The 27,439-nt window shown below is 37.5% G+C and overlaps 1 protein-coding gene across 2 annotated transcripts in view; it reads right to left on the bottom strand.

The window, feature by feature from the left end:
- MDFIC2 (MyoD family inhibitor domain containing 2) overlaps positions 1-27,439 on the bottom strand; it is a gene marked incomplete at both ends in the record, with an annotated part of 114,508 nt that overhangs the window by 3,678 nt on the left and 83,391 nt on the right. For both annotated transcript variants that reach the window (XM_081071964.1, XM_081071965.1), the window contains one exon: positions 4,974-5,195. In XM_081071964.1, the coding sequence (XP_080928090.1) occupies positions 4,974-5,195 (222 nt within the window). The remainder of the gene's footprint in view (positions 1-4,973; positions 5,196-27,439) is intronic.

Here is a 27,439-nt window from a genome sequence, read left to right as displayed (position 1 = left end):
CTTTTCTTCATAGCACTAATCACAGGATAATATAGAACTCATTATTCTGTTAATTCATTTCTCCCCTACTAGAACCTAAGTTACAAGAAAGCTTATTTCTGTTGAATGAATGAATATGAACAATAAGGGATAAATAAAGTAGTCCCCATTTTTTAGATGGAAGGACTAAGGCTCAGAAGTTGTCACTGACTCCTAAATCTCTCAACTGTAAGGTTGTGGAGCAGAGATTCAAATCTAAGTCTCTTTGGGCCCAAAGTCCATGCTCTCTCTTCCCCATTGTTATATGTGTCAACTGTTTAACATAAAGGAAAGTTGCAGTCCTCTACACTTTATGCGCATCTCACATAGGTCTTGAAGTAACCCCGAGTTGAGTACTGTCATTCTTGTTTTATAGATGAGGAAACTGTGGCCTAGAGAGTTTGAGAAACATAGGAAATGGTGGGGCTGTCATTTGCATCCAGACTGTCTCCTTCAGAGCTCCTAACTCTGAAGCCTGGCCTGCCCTTCAAAATACTCTGACCTTCCTTCTGTCATGTTTGAGCATGCGCTTACTGAGTACCGCAGGCTTGCTGACGGCCTGGTCTCTTGCTCTTACCCTGCTCAGCTCTGTATTTCCAAGACCAGTAAGTTCCTTTGTCCAGGTTCTGTTAAGAGGCTGCTGGCTAGTTTCAGCCAATAGGGGGCAGTGATGGGAAATGGGAGGTGGAAAAAGGAAAAGCCTGGGGTATTTCTCCTTCTCCTGCTGGGCTTTGAGTGGCTTCAAGCAGTGTTCATATCTTCTCTTGGTTTTCTCTCTTTCTGAATGCCCATCTCTCTGTGGTTCCTGCTAACACCACTTACTAGTGGTCTGTATGGTAACTAGTGAGTAGTGGCCTATGAGCTTATGCTGGTGCTGGTGGCCTACTGGTGACCTGGAGGGACCAAGGGAAGAGGTGGCAGAGCCTCCATGTTTTGGCGAAGTTCTGGGTGGCCTCACTGCCCCTCACTTGGCTCTTCAGCTCTCCTAGAACCTTTATACCACAGTCCGTGTATATTACATTTCCTTTATTGAGCCACCTCGTGTCCTGGCGTAGGTCCCGGAACTCCTCTCAGAGTGCCCATTGCACTGCTCCATGTCTTACCTTCTTACAGCCACGCTGGTATTTAGCTGTGAACTAGAAGCCATGACAAAGGCCCTCTCAGGAGCTTTTGTGTCATTTCCTTTCCACACCCCTAGGGTACTTTTAGGACATCAAAGCAGTAATGTGCTAAGCGATACCCTAACATGCTGAAGGACTAATGCAGGCTCCACAGGTGCTAAATGTACAACTGGGGATTAGGTAATTAAGAGGGAGAACCTGCCTCCTGAGAAAGAATCATGTTTAATTATAGTGGAAAAGTCCACAAGACAAGTAGTTTCCGCAAATATCAGCTGCATGGTCCTGGCCCTGCACTTCCTGAGTCTGCCCTCCCAGCTTTTGTCTTGCCACCAGGGTGCCCAGGATTTGGAGAGGAAGCAAGAAGAGGCAGCTTCAGTGCGAACTGTAGTTCTTGTAGTTTTCCTCAACTCCAGAAACAAACTACCAGCTACTTTGAGAATCATTATCCAAAGAAGCAAGAATATAGTTCTTTCAGAATGACTCCAGATAGACAACAACTACCCATCTTCTCCTCCTCCCAAGGCAAAGTAAGAAAAACGGCAAAATGAGCCTCATCCCAATCCAGTATTCTAATTAACAGTTAATGTGCTATCACAGAGAATTTGGCATAATAATAGATTCATGATACAATGTCTCTGACTACAAAAAGTTTTTGGTTAAAAAGCATAAAAATTGGTTCCCACTCCCCTAACATTAAGGATTTTTTTTTTTTTTGTCTGTAATGTAGAATGCGAATAAATGAAGTATGACTGAATGTCATTTTCTAGCTGGGGTATCACCCCTGATGTTATCAATTTTAATAGCTACTTAAATATGTCAAGATGTATTTAAATTCAGACAAGCACAACTAACATTAAAGTCAGTTCTTTAGATCTAAAATGACTAGATTTGGGTGATACTTAGTAAATTTGTGCTTATGTTTTTTTCTGAGCAAATGAACTGAAATAATTATAAAATTGAAACATTTTATAAGGTAACACTACTGCATTTAATTGTATGAAATTTACTGTGTAGAAAATGTAATCATTTTATTCAGTAGTCCATGGTGTAATTAAGACTATTCTTTTGAGGTATCTTGTATTTATGATTTCCCTCTTCCACCTGGATGAGATGTCTCAAATTCAAAATTATACATCAATTAGGTATATTCTCAGGATCCTTCGTAAGGAGGCTGTTTTCTCACATCATGTGTATCCCTGCTTTTATTATCCACGGGGATGCTTTTGCAATCAGCACACAGCAACAGAAGCAGAGACACAAATAGTGCTCTGGACTTTTTCCATTTTATTTGGGAAAGGGACCACACAGGACAAGCCACGATTTAATCATAAAGTAATGTTGCAGCATATAATGCGTGATGTGCAGTAAAGATCCTTTTAAATCCCCATCAGAGCACACACCATGAACTGTGCTAATGGATGTAACACATTTTACAAAATCTGCATGTGTGAGGCTTTTCCATCCTGCCTTAAGTGGGGCAATGTATATAAATAATAGATATTAGCAATTAAGCACCCATCCCTATGCACTCATTTATACATTGGAAAATAAATTAACCACAAACTGCATGAAAGTGGATGCAATCTTCTCTTTTCCCTTCTGTTTCTCCTGCTGTTCCTGAAAGATATTTCTGTATTTATCTCAGTACGAACAATGACCCCAGCTCTCAATTTCTACATCCTTAAATTAATTACTATCAAAAATTCTCTGAAATCAAGTGAGTCTGACTTAACTCTTGATTTCCTTGATGTTTATTCTTTAGGAAAATGAGTTTCTCATCCTTATTTGTGGGCTTAGTCTGGGTTTTTAATTCTCTTTTTTATCCAAGTACCAAAAGTTCTTACCTTGATAGGAGGATTTTTTACAATGTGGTAAAGGAAGGGCGGGTTATTATCTATCCTGTTAGCTTAAAACCAGAATTTCCTGTGTCATACTGGCCTTAGTCCAGGCCTTTAGAAAATAATCTAATTCAACTGTCCTCATGATTCTCTTCTACTCTTTTGAAGAAAGAATAATTGGTTATCTTTTCTGAATGAGGGTCCTGAGTATCAGTTGCTATTTTAACTAAGTAGTCACTTTGGCCCTTGCCTGAGAATACAAGGTATCATGCTGGCCTCACTGGCTCCTCCCAGAATAGGTCAGAGTGGTTCTGGAGCTGCACTCTGTTCTACGATGTGAGTCTGTGCAATGGCGCTTTCTAATTCTGGGATCAAACAACAAAGATCCATTACCATTAAGATCCAAGCATGCATAATACTTTCTGATAAAATGCTCTGGCATCAAAATGTTTTTCAGAGAACTCTCCTGTATTGCCTTTTTTTTTTTTTTTTTTGCCTATTTTCTTAATTGGCTTGAAACTCTAACAAAGCCAGAAACATGAGCATCTTGGATTCGGGGTTGTAACCTGGCAGTTTACAGGCCAGAGTTGGCCCAAAGCTGTGTGTAGTTGGGGTGTCTGTGGCTTCATAAAAGAAATAGAACTATTGGCAGCACTTAAAATTTTAGAGATTTCACAAAGCACTCTACATCTGGCAGCTTTGGGCCTACATTTCCTTCCGGCAACAGTTAGCTGGAGCTGAGCAGGCGCAGGGCTGTTTACCTGGCCACGGCCCTCGCCAATCCCTGTTGTTACTTCCTGTTTACTTCATTATTCACTTTGTCTCCTGGCAACCGCAGACCACTGTGTCTGCAGCTTCTGGTCTAAAGAATCCATGACAACCCTTGTACAAGATAGCATGTATGTAACGTGCTACAAATCTTCTCTTCCCTCACTTTCTAAAACTGTGATCATAATAAAAGCAAAAATTGAACATATATTATGTGACATGTTCTGTACTGGCTGCTTTACACTAGTTATTCCATGTGATTTTGAAAACACTCTCTGGTGTGTTACTAGCTCCATCATATAACTCAGAGGCTAAGATGCAGAGATGGTTAAAACGTACCCAGTTTTATACAGTTAATACATTTCAGAGCCAGGACTAAAACTTATGTGATTCCAAAGTTTCTCTTATACAGAGTTTATTTAATTTTTTTCCTTGTTTTGAAAAAGTAAATACAAATTTAAACATAGACCAGAAACTATACCCTAGTACATTGTCCTTTGAGAAACACCTCCTAGCTTTATTTAAATGCAAATGTAGATATTGAACACTTCAAAATTCTTGAATAGTTTATGTCTCCTGTAAAGGTCACTGCGAAGTTAGCCTGAGTAAAATTTATATGGAGTCCATGACTGTGAACTTGACTATGCCGATCAGTTAGTGCCAAACCAGTTTGAAATTGGTGTTACAATGGAACTTGGCTTTTCTGTCACATGCAGGGATGGTTGGGTATAGGTTTGCACTGATCAGAGTGCTTAGGAAGTGATACTACCACCGAGAGGAACCAACCCTTTGTCACAGGTTGCTGATTAAGCATCTTGATATTTTACGTAGTCTGTATTTATACCTTTCCAGCATTTCAATAGCATTCCACTCTGCCTCCTTCTCCTCTCTGCCTAGAGTCTCATGCTAATAGTCCCAGATCTGAGAAAAGAAAGTTTGCATTTTTCTTTATCCATTTCGTAGCCCCATAGCAAGAATGATTACACCTCACCCCAGCTATTTAAAACACGTTGCCTCTGATTTCCAGTTTTGAGAGCAAACAATCTGCCAAGTACCTCGTAATTGCAAAGTGACCTTGACATGTGTCATTCACCAGGGTTTTCAAATCCAAGTCTTCCTCTTTAATATTAATAAAGCCTTTTTTTCCCTAACAGCATATGTGATGATTTTACAGTGGTTGGGGGTTGGGGAGCTTTATTTAGAGATGGGTTGATTCTGAGAAACATACCATCAGTCTCTCTCTGATGAACTGAAGTATCAGTTTGAAGGTAAGAAAATCTCGTCTGGCATTCTTCAAGGGAGGACAGTGATGTGCTGCGTTCTGACAGTTTTTTCTCACTGGGAGTTTCCTTTCCTGGTCCATCTGTGATATTGAATTCGGATACTGAATTTATAACGATAGCATTCATGGGTTTCTCTTCTGCATGTTTTTCATTTGTAAGTTGGGTATCTAGATGAAAAAAGAAAACACATACACAAACCCACTAGAGTTGACACAATCTAGTAATCTAAGAATGGACATTTGTAGAAAATTTTACATTCTAGACTTTCATAAGAATAAAGTCTTTTTTTAAAAAAGAATGAAGCATCATTGAGCAGGAAATTGTGAATGAAAACACAAGAATAAAAGAGTGCAGTAATTATAAAATTTTACACACATTCCGAGTTTTACCTATCATAGTAATTTGTGACACTTATTTCGACTGTGGATTTTCTAATGATAGGTGGAGAGAATTAACGAATTTGTCCACTTGGATCAATGAAATCTGATAGTATGTTGTCAGCGTACTGTCATCGTGTTTTATGGATTGGAGACGCAGTCAAGGGGTCGTCATGCTGAGCAGCACTTCTCAGTAATGGTATGTGACCTCAATCAAGTTGTTTTAGTTCTTTGTTTCTACAAACCTCAGTTTTCTCCCCTGTGTAAAAAAAGTGGTTATAACGAAAGAGTTGACACGCTTATCTCTACTCCTGCCCTCAAAGACGCCAAGTTGCTACCCTTTTATCTGCTTTGGTGTTTCTTAGGTTCCCTATTCCGGTGATAGTCTATAGGGCTTGGGGGGTGGGGGGGATGTAATGTGCTTTTTTGGAAACATGCTGTATTTCCATATAATCACTGGGCACAATTACTGGAGACGTTCAGGGAACCTCTAGCAAAGTGCGTGGTTGAGATTCTGGTTTGGATAGGCATAGAGAAGGCTGAGAAGACTTTGGGCCGTCAGGTATTTTAGAACTCCCATATTTAGTCATTCATTCCCACATAATAATTGAGGGCCTGTTATGTGACAGGTACTGGGCTGGGCAGTGAGGATACAGTGGTGATGAGACAGGCACGGTTCCTGGCCTTCACAAGCATCAAACAACTTAGCAAAAAATAACTGCTTAAGTCACAATATCGAAGAGGGTATTAGAAAGAAGCATACCATGAAGCCTGTCAGAGACAGAAGCAGATTGGGTGTGTGGCAGTTACATTATAACTTATCTACATGCATTAAACAAGAATCCTAAGATAGATAAAAGACTTAACAGAGTATTCTCAAACATGCAGCTAGGCAGACTCCTGGGGACATCTTAAAACTTCAGCAAGCAACAGTCCTGGTGACTTGGTGGCACTTTTGGGAGCTGGTGAGCTGAATGCCGCAGCATTGTATTTCCATTGCTGGCCCAATGCCGGCTTGATTCAATAATGCTCATTGAGTGACTGGAATAAATAATACAGCTGGCAGCCTGAGTTGATTTTGCTGTGCTTACGCACCTCAGTGCAAAAAATACATTCTTGCCAAGTCCCTTTTCATCATCCTTTCCAAAGTTGCTTCTTAGTTTGGGGTAGATGGAAATCTCTACTAGGTTGTACCTCCCAAGACAGTGGTTCCCGGACCTGGCTACAGAATGAAATGACTCAGGAAAACTTTTAAAAGTTTGGAATTTTTTTAAGTTCAGACAGCCCCTGCCCCGCACCGTTCCTGGGGGATTTTTGAAGCACTTCAGGTGACTCCAATGTGCAGACAAATTTGGAGCCACTGCCACAGGGGCCTTCTGCTTTGGGGAGAGGAGAAAGGGAGAGAACAGCACACTGATCTGTGTGTCAGTGGTTTTCAGAAATCAATCTTGAGATAGCTGCTCTCCAATGGCGCCTAACTGGTACAGGAGCCACCAGTATGGAGCACACATCGTTTCAGGCCACTTTCATTTCTTTCTGAGCCTCCAAACAGCCTTGGCTTTCAACAGTGTTTAATTTTTTTTCTGTACCCCTTATGCTGCTGGCTTTACATTTCATGGTTGCAGTTTGATTCACCCTAAAAAGGATTGACAGAAATAGGGGTTTAGGGAAACAACTATTTTTGATAGCAATTAACATAGTATTAAATGGATAGAATTAGCTCAACAGATTGGGAAGCTCTGGGCTTCCTGTAACCCAAAAGAGATTCCCCAAATTAATGATAAAATGATGATAACAATAGTTTATTTTTCTTACTCGGGTACAAACTGTCCAATAACCTGCTAATGTTACAAACAGATAGCCATTTGAATCGTGCCTCGGAGCCCGGAGAGCAGCATAGACATTTGGGGCCGGGTCACTCTTTGTCCTGGGGAGACTGTAGGATGTTTAGCAGCACCCCTGTCCTCGTCTACCTCCTAAATGCCAGCAGCACCTATCGCCCTAGATTGTGACAAGCAAACAGGTCTGTAGATAGTGCCAAATTTCCCCTACGGGGCAAAATCGCCCAGGTTGAAAAGCAAACCACGGCTTATACACACACACAGTTGAATGCATTTATGTCCAGCTCTGTGTTACCATTTACATTCCTTGTTTAACTTAAGCATAACAAACGCTCTAGGTGTCGTCAGCCTCCCTGAGCAGATGGGAACTGTATGAATTCATATCCCTAGTTAACAGATGAATGAGTGTAACCAAGGCTTAGAGAATTTATTTAGATGAGTTGCCCAGGGATTCCTCTTTAACAAAGGGTAGAACTGGGATTTGAACCCAGGACTGGTAGATTCCAAAAGTTTTCTCTTATCCTATCTTTTACCTTATATAGCATTTCCTCTAATTTGTTCTTAGCTTTTATCTCTGCTCTCTAGTTGCTAAGATGGCACATAAGCAAAACCCTCTTCACCCTAAATCCCATGGTGTGTCACCTACCCAAAACCAAGCCTCAAAATCACCTTGACAAACATGCCCCTCTCTGAGCCGGCTGAGCCATCTTAGCAAAGCAAGACTACCTTCTCGTACACTCCGGGAACCGTACCCTTCACTTACAGAGGCTTGCTACTGTACAACACAGAGCAGCTCAGAAAGAGCTGATGGATAACGGAAGCTTGATGAGTATGGAGATTGCAGCAGCTATTTACTCACAGAATTCATTAACAATCAGTTCAAATTATCACACGTAGTCAGGCTGCATGGAATTCAAATTGCTTTTTCACAAAGTAATTCAGCAACAAAAAAAAAGTTGGATGGAGGTTACTGGTATGTGAGAACATGCAGGGAATACGGTATACAGCCAAGCGGTGTATGATTCTTTTTAATTTTGTGGCAATTTTAAGTACTCGTATATCATTTGAATCTTAGTGGTATGCTACATTAAGCAACCATTTGGAGACACTGGGCTTGTACTGAGAGAATTTTATGGAGAAGTTAAACTGCCATTCATAAAGTTATTTTAATTCTATATCTCTGTTTATATTTTTATTTTTTTCACTCCTTAGTGGAACTAGCTGTTGCTCATTAGAAAATCATCTGACATACACACATTTCAGAACCCAGTCTGTTAAATCCAGAATTCTGACATCTGAAGTGAGTCACAATTCTTCACTGAATGTTACTGACATCTTCCATCTTTTATAGATGGCATGCTAACAATAATTTTCCCAGATTCCTTATTTTGTGATGTTATTTGACATTGTACCCAGAGTATTATAAAGTAGCATAAGCTAAAAGGAGAAACACATAAAAAGTGGTATCGCATCTTCTTCAGAGAAAACTTTTGGAATTAAACAGGGAACACATGAGAAACTGTATAAGAGATGTAATAGATAGGTCTTGATATTAACAGAGAAAATAATTTTTTTCTCTAAAATTAGGACAACAATTAGAAGCTCAACTGCATTTCTTAGGGAGAAAAATAAAGTGTATCTCAAAAGTCAATGAAATACAAAATTCATTTTTGGGCTAGAAGTAATTGCAGAACCAATGGGTATAAACATAAATAACAAAAAATACAGTTAATTATTTATTACCATTTAGCAAATGTTATTAACTTAATTCAATTACAATTTATTGAATATCCACATGCAATAGGTGAATCAGTGTGACAGAAACTACTAATTTATTTACTTCAAGTTATTAAGGGAACATTTTAATGATTTTCATTTTTGTTCAGTAAAGGTGACTTTATAATATTTGCATCCATGTATTCTCTGAATATCTATCTATCTATCTGTCCATATATATATATATATATATATATAGAGAGAGAGAGAGAGAGAGAGAGAGAGGGGGGGGGTACCCAGTTTGGGGAAAAGAATGAGGGGCTCAGTAGAAAGAGACGTAATTGTAAGGATTTGGCCAGTAGGTCAAATAAATTATCCAATAGTCACTTACAAGTGTGAGCCTGAAATCTATGCACACACACACACACACACACACATTCAAATTAAGAATAAGTAGCATTCTATTTTTGTTTATTCCTCCCGTCCCCTCCCCTTCTCTTTTGGTTTAATTCTTTACTAACGTGCCCTGTCTCTATTATTGACTCCCTTTTCTTCCCCTCCAGCTCTCCACTATATTTATCCCTCAAGACTTTGTCCTCTTAGTTTCTTTCTTTGTACCCTAACCTTCAAGATTGTATTGTCCGTATTCACAACTTCATTATTTTCTTTGTGAACTTGGCCCCGAAATCTCTACGCAGAGTGCCAGCCAGCCAGCCAGCCAGCCACTTTACTGAGCAGGAGCTATGCACCTGGCCCTGTGCTAAGTGCTGGGGAAACTGAGTAAGAAAAATGAATAGTCCTGGTCACTACTAAGTGACCTGTTCCTACTAATAGTCCTGTTCCTACTAAGCCCCTCCTTCTTTCCCCCAAACTTGAAAACTCTGTATATCACTGAAGAGTTCACAATTCAATTTCTTTTCATTTTTCCATTTCCTAAGCTTAAAAATACTCTTTGATTTGTCCCATCCCTCCAACCGTTTATTTACAAGTTCTTATTTATCCTTCCTTCTAAATATCTCCCAAGTCCAACTCTGCTTTTTCATTCCCCAAACTACACCTCAGATTTAATCATGTGTTCTGAAATCTGGACTGTTTCAGGAGTCATTAGTGTCAACTGTAGTGACAACTCTCCCCAAAACATCTCCTACACTGTAATCAAAATGATGTTTTCAACAATATTCTTCTGATTATATTACTCATTTTAAAAAGTTAAACAAAACACACAGACAAAAGGTGTTAATAGCTCATTAGTACCTGGATATTTTCACATTCTCTTGTTCTCAGTTCATCTATCTAATCTATTGTCAAATCACCCACTGAAAAAGGTAGCTTTTTGTTAAGATTTTTCTTCTGAATGGTAAACTCCAGAAGCCCAGGTGAAAATTATTAGATAAACTTTTAAGAAATGATGATTTTAATGTTAATTCTAGACCAAAACATTTAAGGTGATTTAGTATTTCAAATGTGTGGACCATTTTTAAAGTTACAATGATGAATTATATTTTCTGTTGAATTTAAACTATAATTTCGAATTTTATATTGTAATTATCTGTGGTTGAAATCAGATCTAAGCAGACAAGTGAAATGTTAAGGTATATGCTACCAAACCGTTAGCGAATAAGTAAGGTTAGCAAAAGTAGTTAGTTGAAGTGACACTGTATAGGAAAAAATATGTTTTCCTTTGTATGTAAAGTTTGTAAAGTTCACATAAATGTCAGAAATGAATTTTTGTTGTTATTGTTAGAATATATGGACTGTATTCTCACCAGCTTGGTAGGTAATAATACAAAACACAAAATACAGTAAAGCATTCAAGATGATTGAATTATTAGAAAATTATTAGAAAGAGCTAGAAAATTATTAGAAAGAGCTAGAAAATTATTAGAAAGAGCTAGAGTCACATTTTCTAGATATATAGAGCACTATCATTGTATGGAGTAAAATTTGAGAACTGATGTGTGGCTAAAGACAGAACAAAAATTGGGAGGTAAGGAATCCTCGGTAGTGACAAAAGCGTACTCAAAGAAACATGTTTTCTTTTTTCAAGGCCAAGTGGGATAATTTTTCTAAAGCCGAGAGATGAAGGCTTCCTAAAATATTCTCACCTTTTTGGAATGAATGGAAGTAACTAATTAGTGAGTGTTCCATTGTTATATCCCATTAGTTCAATTGAAGAAAATAAAATCTCGGATTTATTAAATGTTTTATTTGGGGGAGGGAGCAGGGAGAGGAATAAATAAGACAAATATGTTGGACATTTTTTTTTTTTTTTTTTTTATTTTCAAAGGCCAGCTCTGGTTGGGAGATGTCCTTTGAGGAATTTCACAGTAAAGCAGCACTCGTATCCTTGCTTTGTGTTGTCTTCTGCAGCACTTCGACTAAAGCTGTGCCTTAAAAAACCTTAGGTGAAATGTTTATCAAAAGCTGTGATGAGAGGACATTTTAAGCCTTTCAATCAGTCCTGGTAAATCTCTTTTTTCAAAAAAGAGTAAAAGCAGAGGAACATTATTTCTCCAGAAATAACAGCAGTGAGTGCGCAAGGTGAAAAGATTAACCGGTGGGAAGAACTAAGAGAAGGTTGAACACAGCCCCCTCCCCAAGCTTCCTTGATCCCCGCAAAGGAACTTCAGTCTTTTGGGGCCGAAGTGGGTTTTTTGGCCTAACTCTTCTAGATAATTACCTGTCTTTTGCTCTCCGCTATATGTTACACCTGTAGACAGACATAGGCTAAGTGATATACTTTTATAGCTAGCTCCACAGCTGTAACAAGGAGCAATTCAGTCCTAGCAGGTGGTTAAATCTTCTGCAGACATGAAAACAGTTTGCAATTATGAGTCTCCATTTCATTTTTATGCAGTTACCTTCACTTTAATATTTGTATAAAATGTCTCAAGAAATAAAGATTATGTTATCTCAGAAAAAAATTGGTTAGCAGTTTTTATAGCTTGATGCACTTGGATTAGTAATAGGTTTAGGGCTCTGAAAAAATAAATGAAGCCAATCAGGCTATAAACTCATGCATAATTGGTATTACATATACAGTTGATTTTTTAACTGTGTTTAAATATAAATGTTAAAAATGAAACTATAATTATACAAAATATTCTCTATTATGTTAAAACCATGACAATTTATTCATCCCAACTATTTGAATGTCACTTAAAGTCTCTTACTTGCATTATCTCATTTGAGGCTCATAACAGTTTTGCAAAGTATTATTATCACTATTACATGAATGAGAAAGTGATTGGAGGGTCAGAGATTTTAGTGGTTTGCCCAAGATTACCCAGTTGGCAAGGGGCAGAGCTAGTACTTGAACTTATGTCTCCTAATTCCCACAGTAGTCAAACTTTATGTTCACAAATTGGTTTATGAAACAAGGCACGCCAATATGAGAGCCAGCTACTTTTCTGAAGTATAACTCTTTTGTCCCTTTTGACTTTCCTCTCTCTAGGGTAATTGATCTTGCCGGTATTAGATTAGAAGGCACTTTATGTGTATGCTCAAAACCAGAACTCCTACTGATTGCATTTTCCAAATTTACCCCTCAAAGCCCAATGCAAATGTCATCTCCTATGTGGAGCTTCCTGCAATGCCCTTCACTCCAACTGAAGTGAATTGTTTCCTTTGGGAGCTCCCAGGGACCTGGGTTGCTAAACGTAGGATAGCCCCTACTTTAGTTTATTGTGTACTGATGTTAATTGTGGATGTATTTCTCTTCCCTTTCTGTTATGAACTCCTTGAGGAAATGCATCTCCATTCATCTTTGATTTCCCAGCACCTACTGCAGTGTCTGGCAGAAAGCAAGTGTTAAATAAATTTTAGAAGACTGCAACTGACTGACAGATTGAATGTGGGGTATTTTGGCTGTTAGTTGATAATTGACTCATTTTCTCTGGGACAGATTTTCTGAGCACATCTTCCATAGGTCTTCCTCCCCCGTTCTTGATATGCCAGTTGATCCTGGTGAAAGTCTAAAAATTCTCTTTTGTGCTAAAATACATATTGATTTTAAAGCAACATTTGCATTTGTACCTATAAAACAGTGAAAAATATTAAAGACAAAGAAAATAAAACCCCCTATAATTCATTATTAACACATTATTGTAATTGTTTCACAAAAATTCAATGGAAATATCGGGGATATATATATATATATATATATATATATATATATATATATATATATATATATGGTCAGGAAATTAAGTTTATGAACTCACCTGGAAAAAGTGCTACATACCTCATGCTGAATATCACTATGGTCATCTTTGAAGTACTCCCCTTGGGAAGCTATGCACCGATGCCAGTGCCTAGTCTACCATTCAAAGCAATTCTGGAACTCTTTTTCTGGAATAGCTATCAGAGCTGTTGTCATATTACCCTTGATGTCCTGAATGTCCCCCTTTCAATATTTCCTTTATCTTTGGGTAAATAAAGAAGTCATTTGGGGCCAGATCAGGTGAGTAGGGGGGATGTTCCAATACAGTTATTTGTTTACTGGCCAAAAACTCCCCCACAGAGAGTGCTGCATGAGCTGGTGCATTGTTGTGATGCAAGAGCCATGAATGGTTGGTGAAAAAAATTCAGGTCATCTAACTTTTCATGCAGCCTTTTCAGCACTTCCAAATAGTAAATTTGGTTAACTGTTTGTCCAGTTTGTACAAATTCATAATGAATAATCCCTCTGATTTCAAAAAAGGTTAGCAACATTGTTGCAACAAGTTCATGAACTTAATTGTCAGACCTTGTATATATGAAATCTGGACTATATATATTATGTATTAGATTGGAATATATATTTTAATATATATTATATGTATTTATCATGTTATATACACATACAATATATATGATACGTATGATATATATGTGTGTGTGTATGTACATATACACACACACACAAAATGCTTCCAAGGTGTCACTCACTCTAATTATATATAATATGCATATAAACTATGCATTATGTATACATAATATATATAGTGCTGTCAAGATATGCCACTAACTCTTTTACGTCCTTTTGCATATATTAACTCATTTAGTACTCCCAGTAACCTTCCAGTGTCATCCCATTTTTTGGATGAGGGCACAAGAGCACAGCGATGTAGAATAACTCGTCCAAAGTCACACAACTGGGAAATGATGGAGCTGGGATCTTACCTAAGGCAGCCTGGCTCCAGGTTCATGTTCCTAACCATTGTGCTATAATCTCTATCTAGATAGGGATTTGAAAAGAAAAGCAATATTGGGATTTCATTGAATATACTATAGTTTATGTTACCATTATTTCATGAGCCTTTCCCTGCATCCTAAAGATTATTAAAAACATACTCGAGTCTCAGCTCAAATGTTACCTCCTCAGAGACACTCTCCCTTACACTAAATCTAAAGTAGTGGTTCTCAATGGGCAGATTTTGTCCTCCGCAGGACATCTGGCAATGACTGGAGACACCTTTTATGGTGTTGACTGGGGTGGGTGCAGTTAGTGAGTAGAGGCCAGGGATGCTGCTAAGTATCCTATAATGCACAGGAACCCCTCCCCATCACCACAAACAAACCCACAAAGAATATGGTTTCAAATGTCATAGTGCCAAGGTTGAGAAATCTTCTACAGGTCTGACAATTAAGTTCGTGAACTTGCTGCACCGATGTGACTAACCTTTATTGATATCAGAGGGACTATTCATTATGAATTTGTACCAACTGGAGAGTTAACCAAGTTGACTATTTGGAAGTGCTGAAAAAGCTGCCTGAAAAAGTTAGACAATCTGAACTTTTCGCCAACAATTCATGGTTCTTGCATCACGACAATGCACCAGCTCACACGGCACTGTCTGTGAGGGAGATTTTAGCCAGTAAACAAATACCTGTATTGAAACATCCTCCCCACTTGCCTCAACTGACCCCCAATGACTTCTTTCTTTACCTGGAGATAAAGGAAATATTGAAAGGAAGACATTTTGATGACATTCAGGACATCAAGGATAGAACGACGAAAGTTCTCAAGACCATTCCAGAAAAAGAGTTCCAAAATTGCTTTGAAGGGTGGACTAAGTGCCGGCGTCGGTGCATAGCTTCCCAAGGGGAGGACTTTGAAGGTGACCGTAATGACATTTAGCAGTGGTTCCGAGCTCTTACCACCGGCCACTTCTATGACATTACTGTTTCCTGGTCTTCATACTGCTTTTCAGTATTCTGAAAATGTCTTGTTTATATATTAGTTTACTTGTATATGAAGTATATGTCTCTTCTACCCTTGACTAAAATACCAAATTTATGAAAAGTTTTTATTCATTAATTGCTATATCGTAGAAGAGTGCCTGGGACATAGTATGTTCTTAACAAATAAGGAATCAAAGAATCAATAGCATTTCTTGGACGGTATGTCATAAAATATTTTACAATTCCTCCATTCAGTTAAAATGTAGATTGTTTCCAATTTTTGCTATAATAAATATTTTCAAAAATTATTTTCATATATCTATTTGTTTTTACTGGTTGAATTCATAGGAAAGGACTTATTGAATTAATGGCCAAATTTCTAAAGCACTAATTTCTAATATAATTTACTAATTGCTTTCCAGAAACACAATGTCAATTTGTACACATGCCAACAGTGATTGGATTTGCCCGCTGTTCTCTGACTGATTCTATGTTTTATCAATAAATTTATTTTTTTATCAACTTGAAAAGAGCTTTGATTCAAATCTCAAATTTTCAACATCTGAAAAGATAGTCTTTCACTGTCACGAGAAGTAGATGTTTTATTCATATTTCCTGCCTTTCTGGGGAATTTTTGTTCCACAGGTTGATTCATGGGTAATTCTGTTATCTCCTGCATTATATGGAATTAGGCAGTTAACAACACTCATTCTGTGTTTATAGATCAGATAGATCTTATAGAAAATATTTATTGGCTGATTGATGATTGGATTCGGTTTGTTTAGCTGGTTCTTGTCTTTGTGTCATGAGCGCTCTGACAGATTCTGGAGGTTCTCTGCCAGCTTCTTGACGGCTTAGTATCCATCCATGATACACGTATACAAACCTAGGATGGGATGCAATCTATACCAAGGTCCTGGAAAGGCCAGGAATCAAGCCACGCTGTAAGGAAGGACAAGAGGATTGGAGAAGCAAATCACATGCTTTTTCACTACCACTTTTTGCCCATTGTGTGTGCCCGATGTGTCATGGAATCTATCAAAGGCCTAATTGGTGGTTTAAGATATATTTTTCTGGTGGCCCACCTGATGGGAGTTTAGCCCAGTGACCTCCAAAGTGGCATATATATAGTATATATACCTAGGGGAGTTACAAGCTTATTTAATGGAGTTATAGCATCTATTTACATTGATTCTTTTTACATGGTAAGATAGCTATTTTTACATATTTTATAATGTACATAGCAGTTAATATGGCAGCATATGTATCCACTGTGTGTGTATGCATATAAATATGCATATGTATACATGTATTTATACATGTATACACACACACACACGATAGGCTTGCTATTTCCCCCTTTTTTACTAATGAAAGTTTACAATAAAAACTTTGGGGACCACTGGTCTAAGTAATGGACTGAGATCAGCTCTCCACATCCGTCTCCACCTGAAGGAGATTCAATATGCTTATGCTTCTTGTTGGTACCCAGGGTGTGGTTGCTGGAACATTTCCAGCCACAGCAGCTGCAGTAGTGGCCTGAGTAGACTTTTTCTCTGAATTTCTATAGTGGTAACAGGATTAACAGACTCTATTCTGGAAGTACTTGGGTGGCATAACACCTCCCAGCAGAACTATTCCTGACAAGGATGTGCAGATGGAAATGCATATTTATGTCACTTAAAGCCTACCAGAGACAAGGATTTGAGCTATAACAATAAATAGAAAAAAAAATTCTCCGGCGTTTTTGGTAACCCATACTCCAGCGCAGTGACTGTACTTGGCCAAAGACCTACAATTTGCTCTTTGTCCGAGGATAAAATATTCAGCACTCAAGCATTTCAAGGTGGATAGTCTGAATGTAGTTTAGAGTGTTAAAGAAGCTAGCACAAAATTAGGTTAAAATGTCAGGTCTTAAAAATAACAGGACAATTCTATGAATTGTTTGGGCCATTTCAAGAAAAAATGTCTCCTTTAAAAAAGGGTGTTCATTTTTTCTATCTGTTAATAATGATAAGTTTTATAAAATTATTTCCAAAGCCCAACAGTCATTGTGCACAAGGTTTCCAAATTTAAAATAGTCTTTATAGCAATCCTTGACACACTTTCTTCTGGCTTCCTTCTAAAACACCTCTGACAATACAGAAAAAGAAAAATGCTCACAATCTGAAAACTGTAAATTTGATAGTCCTGGGAAAAATTTTCTCTGCATATCAACCCATTAGAATTGAACTGAAGAATGCAGTCAGTCTGGCACTTACGCTAGCTCTGCTGAGAGTAGAATGAGCAACCTTGGTTTCTCCTGTTCCTGATTCAGACATCAGCACTTCGTGTCAACCAGAAAACTAGGCTTCCATCTCTTTTGAAGATGAGTGCTTTTTGATCTGATTAGAGAGCTATAGTTTTTTGTCACTCTAACCAATCTAGATATGATTTGTCACAAAAACAAAGGAAAATTTTCAAAAAATTTTTGAGGTTTTATTATAATTATGTTGCAGGAAGAACTCTGTGAAGAAAAGAGAAGATAATCTTAAGGATCAAACAGATATGAAAAGCTGACAGAATAGATTCAAAGGGACATTGTGAAATAAGGGAGATTCTGAAGAGGTCAAAGTTGTGATTACAGAATTAAAATCTGCATTAGAGGCAGCGAAACACAGAATTGGCACTGCAGAAAATATCAAGCATAATGTGGGGAGCATATATAAAAACTTTCCCATAGTTGAAAAGTAAGGGATAAAGATTTAAACTTATAATGATAAACATAATGCTAGATATAGAGATCAGAGCACATAGATCTCACTCAAGAGATATAGTTTCACAAAGAGAAACTAAGACAATTTAAACATTAGCTTTGTTCAAAGATCATCCTGAAGTACATGCCTGAGTAGAAACAATTTTTGATTGTGGACCTCACTCCTTAAATTTAGTAAGAAGAGACCCACAGTCCTAGGAAGTGTTTTGAATTACAAGAATAAAGATCTTTTTCAAGCAGCCAGACAAGCAAAACTTGGTCATGTAAGAAAGAAATGTCCTGAGGTTGTCCCCAAATAGTTCTTGCACAAAACTTCTTGCACCACGGAAAACAGTGGTGCAACATTTTAGAGATTTTGAGGGAATAAGAATATTCCTTGATAATTTTATCCTCCATCAGCTTGTCTTCTGTGTGAAGGTAGAATAAGATATTCTCATGATACATTGTCAGAAGAAAATATACTACGCTTAAAAAAAAAATCCTTTCTTGAAAAAATATTTAAAGCCATATTTTCACTCACTGAAAGAACAAAACAAAATTAAGTTTCGAAAAGCTGTGACAGGAAAGAATGATAAATGTCCTGAGGAACCACCAACTGGTACAAAAATCAAAATTACAGTGAAAGCATTGAGGTGAATTTTGCATTCAAAACTAACTCTGACTGGAGATGCCCATGGCCAGAATCCAGGAATGCTCGGAAGTGCTGGGTCTCCTTTTAGGATGGTATCCAGGTGAAATGTGCAAGGAAATCTTTCCATTATTAATTTTTATTCTTTATTATGGAAGTAGCCTGGAAAATATACATAATAAAGATTCTCTGAGAAAACCTCCGTTCACAAAAGCATTCTCTGAATTTTCCGTATGTTTGTAATAAGCATGAGTTTTCCAAATTTTCTGAATCTTTCAGGTTTTCATAAATGAGCATTTCAATGTAAAAGTCTTTCATAAAGTTAAGTAAATATATTCCCTCATTGAAGAAATATTCCTTTTCAAAATGACAAATTAAAAATAAGAATCTTTAAAATGAGTGCTGTCAAGTACTAATGTGATGATATGGGTTAGAAACCAAGACAAATGGAAACATTGGTGGCTAAAGTGGTCAGTATGCTTACACTGATAATTTTTTTTCTTTGGAAAGTATTGTATTTCCTTTATATAATAAAAGGAATGATTAAGGCAAGTATTATATGTCTTTATTCTTTGATGATTCTCTAAAATATTTTCAGAAGGAAAGGAGAAAGAATGAAGAAGTTCCTGGAACTGGTGAATATTTGAATCAGGAGCCCATCTCCGAACTATGTGGGATGACAAAGAGTCAGGGCGAGGGTGATCAGTGCCATAATAATCCAGCTGTGACAGAGTTTTCCATCCACACTGGTTTTCATGGCCACCACCTCATTCCATCTGCACTCCTTCCCTCCCACACACACACATTTGCAGCTCCCAATTCTGTGAATGCTTTCACAAGTGCCATCCTTCTTGCTTAGAACTCCCTTCTTCTTGTCTCACTTTACTGGAGTCCTAACCATCACCCAAGACTTGGCAGAAATGATAGTTTACTTAGTCAACAAGTATTTGTCAACTGCCACTGTACCAGGAAACCCTGCAAGGTTCTGGGAACATGGGATGAATGAAACCCATTTCCCACCTGCATGGACATTTCAGTTTTTCTGAAGCCTTCCTGGACTTGTGAAAAAGGTCATTTCTGTTCTTCCATGACATACTAAGCATGTATTTTCCACTCCAAAGGAAGGGGCCTGTGCTTTGGTGTTCCTGAGCTTAGCACAATGCTTGGCATAAGGGTTGAATGAATGTAGAGAAGTATCAATTCAGTGGTAGGTAAAGAAATGTCTAAATTCTGGTTCTCTGGCGATAGTCCTATGTATTTTCTCCTATATTATATTGCATCCAGAACACAAATAGCCAGCACTGGTGAAATGTTTTCAGATAAGAAGTTTTCAGATATGAACTTCTGTGGAAACTGAATAGGATTACAGAATTTTAGATGTGGGATAAACCACAGATGTCAGCTTCATCTCCCACACACCAATCCATCCATCCATCCATTCATTTGTTTCGCACCTACTATAATAATAAAAATAATGATAGCTAACATTTGCTTCACACTATGAGAAGCTTTGGCTAAGTGCTTTAAATGAATTCTCATTTAATCCTGACAATAACCCAAGGAGGAAGTTATTACAAGTTCCGTTTTCCTAGTGAGGAAATGAAGCTTACAGTGGAAGGGGGCTGTGCTTTATTCTTTGTTGTATCCCTAAGCTAGTAAAGATTGGAGTAAGAATTTGAATTTAGACATTTGAAGGCTATAGTTCTTTCTCTTAACCACTTTGGTATGTGTAAGAAATACAAAGATAAGTGGGGTATAATTGTGCCTTTGGGAACTGTGTGGTCTATTTAAAGGAGACAAACATGTCAGCTCATAGGTTGCTCACAGGCCTCCCTTCTGTGCCATTGGTAACCTGATTTTTGTGACAGTGTATTTCTCCTTAATGACTAATGGCTGGTTAGAATTCCTCAGAGGCCCAAGTTCAAATGAAGGACAATGAGATGGATCTTACATGACGGGAGGTAAGACAATCTGGCTACCTTGTCCCACTCCCTGGGACTCTGATGCACATGGTGATGTCAAGCTGTCACTGTGAAGGTGTTCTTCCATATTTACAGGGTGTTGCTAAGGTAGGTGGTGAGTGCTGGTCAATGTCCCAGCGGCTGGTCAATTAGTCACCTGGTTCCCTTTTAAGAGCCTCTATCCATTCAGTTGTCACAGCATTAAGAACAACTGACCTGGCTGAACTCCTGTGCGTCTGGTAGGTGAGGGCTCTGGTTCTATCCCTCTTAGAAAATCACAACAATATTAACCGTTACCACATCCACTCTTTATGTGCTAGATTTTTCAAGGTGCTTTTATGTCCCACTCTCCTCCAAGCTTACAGGACAAATAAGTTCTGCTTGTTTCTTTCTCTGGACACCTAAGATCTAAGGTAGGAGAACAGTCAACGCAATGGAGAGTTGGAGATTTGGGTAAAATTTTGAGTTGTTCTTGGCAACTGGACATGAAGACTCTTTCAAATTCTAGGTCCTTGACTTCTAGAAATGTTTTTATGTTGCCATAAGACAAAACTCGTAATTTTAGCTCACTGTTAAGAGCTTATTGGCATTTGTATTTTTTCAAATGAGTTATATAAAACTATGCATTTTAAATCATTTTAAATAATTGATATTTATGGATTTGTTGGTCCATGTACTTGTAATTTAGTACTTTGGATGGGTAGCGTTTCAACAAAGCACTTCTTTACTATACCTACATCTGCTTTGGATTAATCTCACTTTAATTGAATGCCAAATACATTTGCAGAAGCTCAAAAGGTTGAAAACGGTGACAGAAACTCCAAAGGAATAATACTTAAGATGGAACCAGAGGGCCTCCTGGGTTACATGAACTTCCTTACCACTTAGCTAATGGAATATTTAAACCTGAAAGGAGCCAGCCACACTTTGTTTGAAGTTGTCCCTTGGTGATACAAACAAGTATAAATATACCAGGCGATTCCAATTCAGTAATTATGGCAGACTAGAAAGAGTCTTTTTTCTCTTTATATAAGTTATCAGAAGATTCTCTGATGTTTTAAAGGAAGTGCACTTGCTATTGTCAGGGTCCTCTGAGAGGTATACCTTCACAGATGATCAGCTTGTTGAGTCCAACTGGTATATGTGCATAATTTATATGTCATGTTGGCACAAGCCCACCTAAGCCTTCGTTTATAATATAATAATACCTAGGACATTGATTCTCAAACTTTAGCATTCATCAGAGTCACTGGGAGTGCTTGTTAAAACATGGATTGCTGTGTTATGATCTCAGTTTCTGATTCTGTAAGTCTGAGCTATGGGCAGATTTCTAATTTCAAATGCCTTACCATGGACCTTTGAACAGCGAGGGGCTTAGGAACACCAACATCCCCTGCCCCACAATTAAAAATCCCCATACAGTGTAAGCTGGCCCTCTGCATCCAAGGATTCCCAACTGGGAACTGAAAATATATACATGAAGCAGAGAGTGATAGGAAACCTAGCATGTCTCATGGCCATACTTCTGCCACCTGCTTCAAATGATTCTCATTATTCTGTACCTCCTTTTAGTCTACTTACAGCAGGATGTTAATATGTGAAAACAACACTTTGTTCAAACATTTTATTTGTTGCACACCTATTATAAGCCATAAGGCAAATAAAACTGAGAGAGGAAGCAACTTTCCCAAGGTCACACAGCAAAACTCCAACCCAGTTTGGTCTAACTCCAAAGTCCTGTCTCTTGCTACCATCTATTTCTGCACAGATTCTGTAAAATCAACTGAGATAGGTGCAAAGCACTGTGTCCAGTACTTTGGGCCCAAATATGCTTAAAGTAATGAGTTAGAATTAAAAATGATTCTGTCTTTTCCTTTCCGAGCAAGGTTACTTTGCTAGATTTCAAGCAAGCTGGTTGAGTGTCTCAGTTCAGAAAGACTGATGTTCTCTTCTTCTAGAAAATGAGAAATCTGTTGACAATTTCTTGTATTCTGAGCTCTCACAATGAATCATAAAGGTTGTTTCCTGGTGCCCCGTCTCAGGTTCATCTCCAGAACTTAAGTCTGAGAAATTTCTTTCCCCAACATGCTACCCAATTTTAAGAGCATTCTAGAACAGAACCAGGTCAACAACAAGGTCCTATGCAATCAATTTAATTGACATCAAATGAATGTTAGGCTGTTTTAGGGCTCTGTTAGTGTTTTCTTCTCAGTGGTGAATTTGTTATTATTCTTGTAGACCTTATCTTTGGTCTTCTTTTATTGTGCTCTTTCTCTGACACCACTTAGTCAATCTGACTTTTGTATCATCCTTTCCACCCCCTACCTTGTAGTTTTCTTTCTTTCTTGACTATAACCTGATATGCTATCTGCATTGGATATACACAAGAGCTCAGTATCTGTCGTCTTTATGTAGTTCCCCATGTAGCGTAATCTTTGTTCTTTATCACAACAGACATTGTAGGAAACGCCAGGTTAGCGTAAAAACCAAAGCCCCGTGTGTATCTTTATCACTAACTGGTAGAGAGAAAATAATTGATTGTGGATGAAACGGTATTAGTAAACTGCAAGAAACAGCCAAGATATATTTTCTTCAAAGTTTGTAAGTAGGCCTTTTGCGTACTGTTTCTAAATCCCAGCTACGAACCCTACATGGACCAGACACAACACATTCTTCTTCCGTCTCCTGAGAGCATTCCTAATGGCGGATATACAACCTCGGTGCATGTGTAGAAATGACTCTATGCTTCAGCTGGATTTGAAACCTCAGTGGCTGGGCCGTTTTGCTTTATTATGTTCTATCAGCTATTCTGGAAGCCCTTTGGATGGGCTCCAGATGTTCCATAAAAGGTGGCACTTTTTATAAAGAAAAACACTTAGGTTTCTTGTTGGCAGCATTTAATGAGTGTGTTCTCTGAAGATAGGAAGGCACCCTGCAGAGGACACGTTCACACAAAACTATAATTTCCACAGTGCTCACTCAGTGCCTGACTTTACAATGGTCCCTCTGCCTTCGTGAATGCCGGAGGCGGTAATGGGGTCAGTCAGAGAGCTTCCTGCAACACTTAAAAGTCTGTCCTCTGACACTTCACCTCTCTGTTGTTGTATTTTTTTTCATTCATTTTGAAGTTCACTCAGCAAATGCCATTTCCAGTTCTGTTCTCTATTAAAACGTTGATACGTAACATCACTGTAATTTTTGCTGTTATTTTTCCCCTCAACCATCCAACAAAGAAAGGAGATGGGTGAAAAGGTATGTTAAGTGAAAATGTAATATTATATCTTCTTTTACTTTCACAAAGGGTGTTAAAACAGATTCATTCGTTTGGACTAAATACAAGGTTTCCAACAGGGATTTTCGATGAATGACATGACAATGTTGATACCTGTGCTCAAGACAATGGAGGTTAAAACTATTTTGAAAATATATTTCTCGAATATATCTTGTGTGTTGAGAAAGATACGGAATAAATATATGGCAGACAGTTTTCCAATGTAAGAAAAGGCTTTTCAAGGCAGGTATGTCTTTTCATGAAACACCTTCTGTGCCACGATGAGATAGCCAACAAAACAATTGTTTTATTTAATGAGAGAAAGTAATTTATAATACTGATATGTCAATATGTTTTTCAATCAACTCCCCAGATTTTCTTGAATCCTCGTCAGTGTTAGAATTATAATTACATGTCTTCCTCCCACTTTGAAAGTGGCACAAGGTGCTCATTTGCAGTTCTGCTGTTGCAGTCGTCACTAGAAAAGAGATGTCATGACTCAGTTAACAATGCTTTATTATTCACATTGATCTTTTTTTATAGTGTTCTTTATCTCAAAAACATTGTAAATCAGATATCTGCCTCCCACTCTTTTGTTCATTTGCAAATTTTTATTATTCTAGTTTAAGAAAGCAATGGCGTGTCAAGAGTCAGTGTGTACTGTTTATATGTTCCCCCTGCTTCAAAGTCATCTTCTCCATAAAGAGTGAAGATGCCAGAAGCATATACACAGTCGTAAGAAAATGTTGTTTCTCTTCTGTATCAGAAAAGGTTTGGTGTTTCTTAAATCCACAAACACGAAACAATAAAATGAAAATACATTTCAGTGATAAGAACAAAAGAATTTTAGATTTACGTCTTTCAAAAAATATCATTTGTTTCTGCCTCAGTTTATCCCGCTTTATGTGGTTTTTACTGCAGTAATGCTATATTTCAGTTCAAGATATGTGGTGGTCCTATTCTTGAATTAACTTTATAGTGAGTCTCATTTAGACCAATGTTCTAGTCAAAAGAGTGGTGGCTTTCTAGGACTTATAGCCATGGTAACAAATCTTTGTTTCATCACCAACTACCAAGTTGTTTCTTGATTTGATGCTTACATGATCTAAAAGAATTTAGAAAAACTGTAAAACACACACCTTATTCCTGAATTCATCTATGTATGGAAGAGTATGGTAGTCATGTGAATTCACCAACATTTACAAAAAATAACATAAGTATAGAAAGATCCCTCCAAAAATACCATCCATCCATGACTCTAGCTAACAGATGTATTCAAAGCAAGACTATAATCAGTAATTCACTCACTCATTCAGAAAACATTTATGAACTCTTTACATTGGTACCCAGCAGTGTGCTAACTACTGGTAGATACCCAATACTGAGTAAGATAAGACCTGGCCCTGCCGTCAGAGCTGACGCTTCAGTAGGGTGACAGCCACTCAGATAACTTCAATAGCATACAAGAAACGAATAATAATGATTATGTACACAGTTAGGTGAGTGCAAAATTCAGGAATTTGCAGTTATGCTTGGTGTAATGCGGAAAAAGAGATGCAATTTCCACAGGATCTCAAATAATTAGTATTCAATTGCCAGGTAGCAATGAGGAACAAGGCTATTCCAGGAAGAAGAAACAAGTTTGTAAAATATGGAAGTATGAAAAACAGTGTTTAGCAGAACATAGTGAGAACATGGTAGGGACACAGAGAGGAGAGAAGAGGGACTAGTGGGAGTTAAGGTGAAGCTTTTTCTCTTTACCTATGGATTTTAAACTTTAGCTACTGGAGTACTAGTTCTTGATTTGGGGTAGGGGGATGGACCCAAGGAAATATATGGGTTCTCACCTTAGGAAGATGAACCATATGCAGCCATACAATACGGGTTCCTCACCCCTTGCCCCCAAACATGCAAACTATATTCAAGTTCCCTTAACTCCTGTTTAAGAGCCTGAAATAAAGGTTTTAAGGAGGAATAAAACAAGATCATATTTCTGTGTTAGAAATTTCAATATGGAGTATGAATTATAGGGAAAGTAGACTGAAGTGCAGGATTCTAGTTATTCTCCTACTCTCCTTCAAATTAACCTGTAAACCAATTACAGCCTTCTTACATTGTTTTTCCCTGGGCTACTGTGTTATCAGTCTCTGAATTTGTCTGTACTTCTTTTCCTTGTCCTAGAGATGAGAACATTTCAAAAAAAAAGGGTGGGGGTTGTGATTAAAAGGACCAAATGCTACAAAAAAAGTAAGAATACTTCAGGATAGGAAAAAACAAAACAAATCAAATCAAAACAAAACAAACATCACTGAATTTGGCAATTTGGTGACATCTGTTAGAACAATTTCAACAGATTGGTAAGGCTAGAAGACAGATTAACGTCAGGTGAATGGGAGAAAGCAGAAGTAAGAAAGTAGAAAAGCTGACTATATTACTGCCACAGTAAGTAATAGCTAAATATTTCTAGAGGCTTCTGATGTGCCAGATGTTTTATAAAGTTTTTAATGTATAAGCTTATATAAATCCTCACCTTTACCCTCTGGGCTAAAGGCTATCATTATCCACATTTTACATGTAAGGAGACTGAGGCACAAAAAAAATCATGTAAGTTGTGAATTATAATTACAGACAATGAGTGGCAGAGCTGGGATTGAAACTCATTAAATCTAGTTCCAGAAAAGAAGATGAACTTTTAACTACTATTATGCACTGCCTCTGATAAAGTAGACTTAATCGGTAAATAATAACATTCCTAGTACATGTAATAAAATAATTTGATAACAGTATTATAACAGTCACATAGTAAGCAATATAAATTATACACAAAGGAGAAACTTTAATGATATCAGTTTAAATTAGTCACCAGTGGTATTATACTAACATGTGATAAATAGTTCAATATTTTGAAATGGATAAGGTGCTAACAGTAGTCTGTCATGCCTGTAAGTTGTAGAAGTTCTGATATGCAGAAAGACATTTTTTTGGAAGTCAATGTCTACAATAACATCTAAAGTATTACAACAATGTAAAAATACAATAAAATATAACACTATATTATTTTGTGTTTCACTGTGAATGGAAAAATCTTGACACAAACATATCTTCTTTAGTAAAAATTTAATTTGAAAAGTAATCTATCTTGAGCATAAGTATTCTTTACTACCTCTCAAAAGAAATTGTTTGGCTTGTAACTGATGTTAGGCTGCCAAAAAATTTAAATATTTCACTAATAGAGATTCAGAGATAGTCTCTGTTATTATTGTTTTTTAATACAGCACAAAAGTTTTGGGACAAGGACCTGTGGTGTGCCTGTTTTAAGTAGTTTGTCCTATTTCCCTCCTAGTTACAGTAAATGAACACATGTAGAAAATGAAAATATTTCCAAAGTCAATTTACTGGTGCAACACTCGAGGTTGTTTACTTTTTGTAAGTATGGTGCTAAATGTTGAAAACTAAAAACAAACAAAAAAATACAAAAGCTTTATACTTTTATAATGGAAAATGTATATTTCTCCCATTAATTTTTTTCATTAATGATTTGTTCTTTGATAGGCAGTACTGAAGTCTCACTTGTATTCTGGCTTTATTTACTTACTAAGATGTACAGCTGGGTTATACCTCGAAATTCTTTAATTCATTCAGCTGATGGTATTGAGACAGATACTGAACTAGATGAGGAGAAACTCAGATAAAGAGA

This window comes from Rhinolophus hipposideros, assembly GCF_964194185.1.
Source record: "Rhinolophus hipposideros genome assembly, chromosome: 14".
Lineage (NCBI taxonomy): Eukaryota > Metazoa > Chordata > Mammalia > Chiroptera > Rhinolophidae > Rhinolophus > Rhinolophus hipposideros.
Note: the sequence above shows the minus strand (reverse complement) of the source record. Positions and strands in the feature narration are given on the sequence as shown.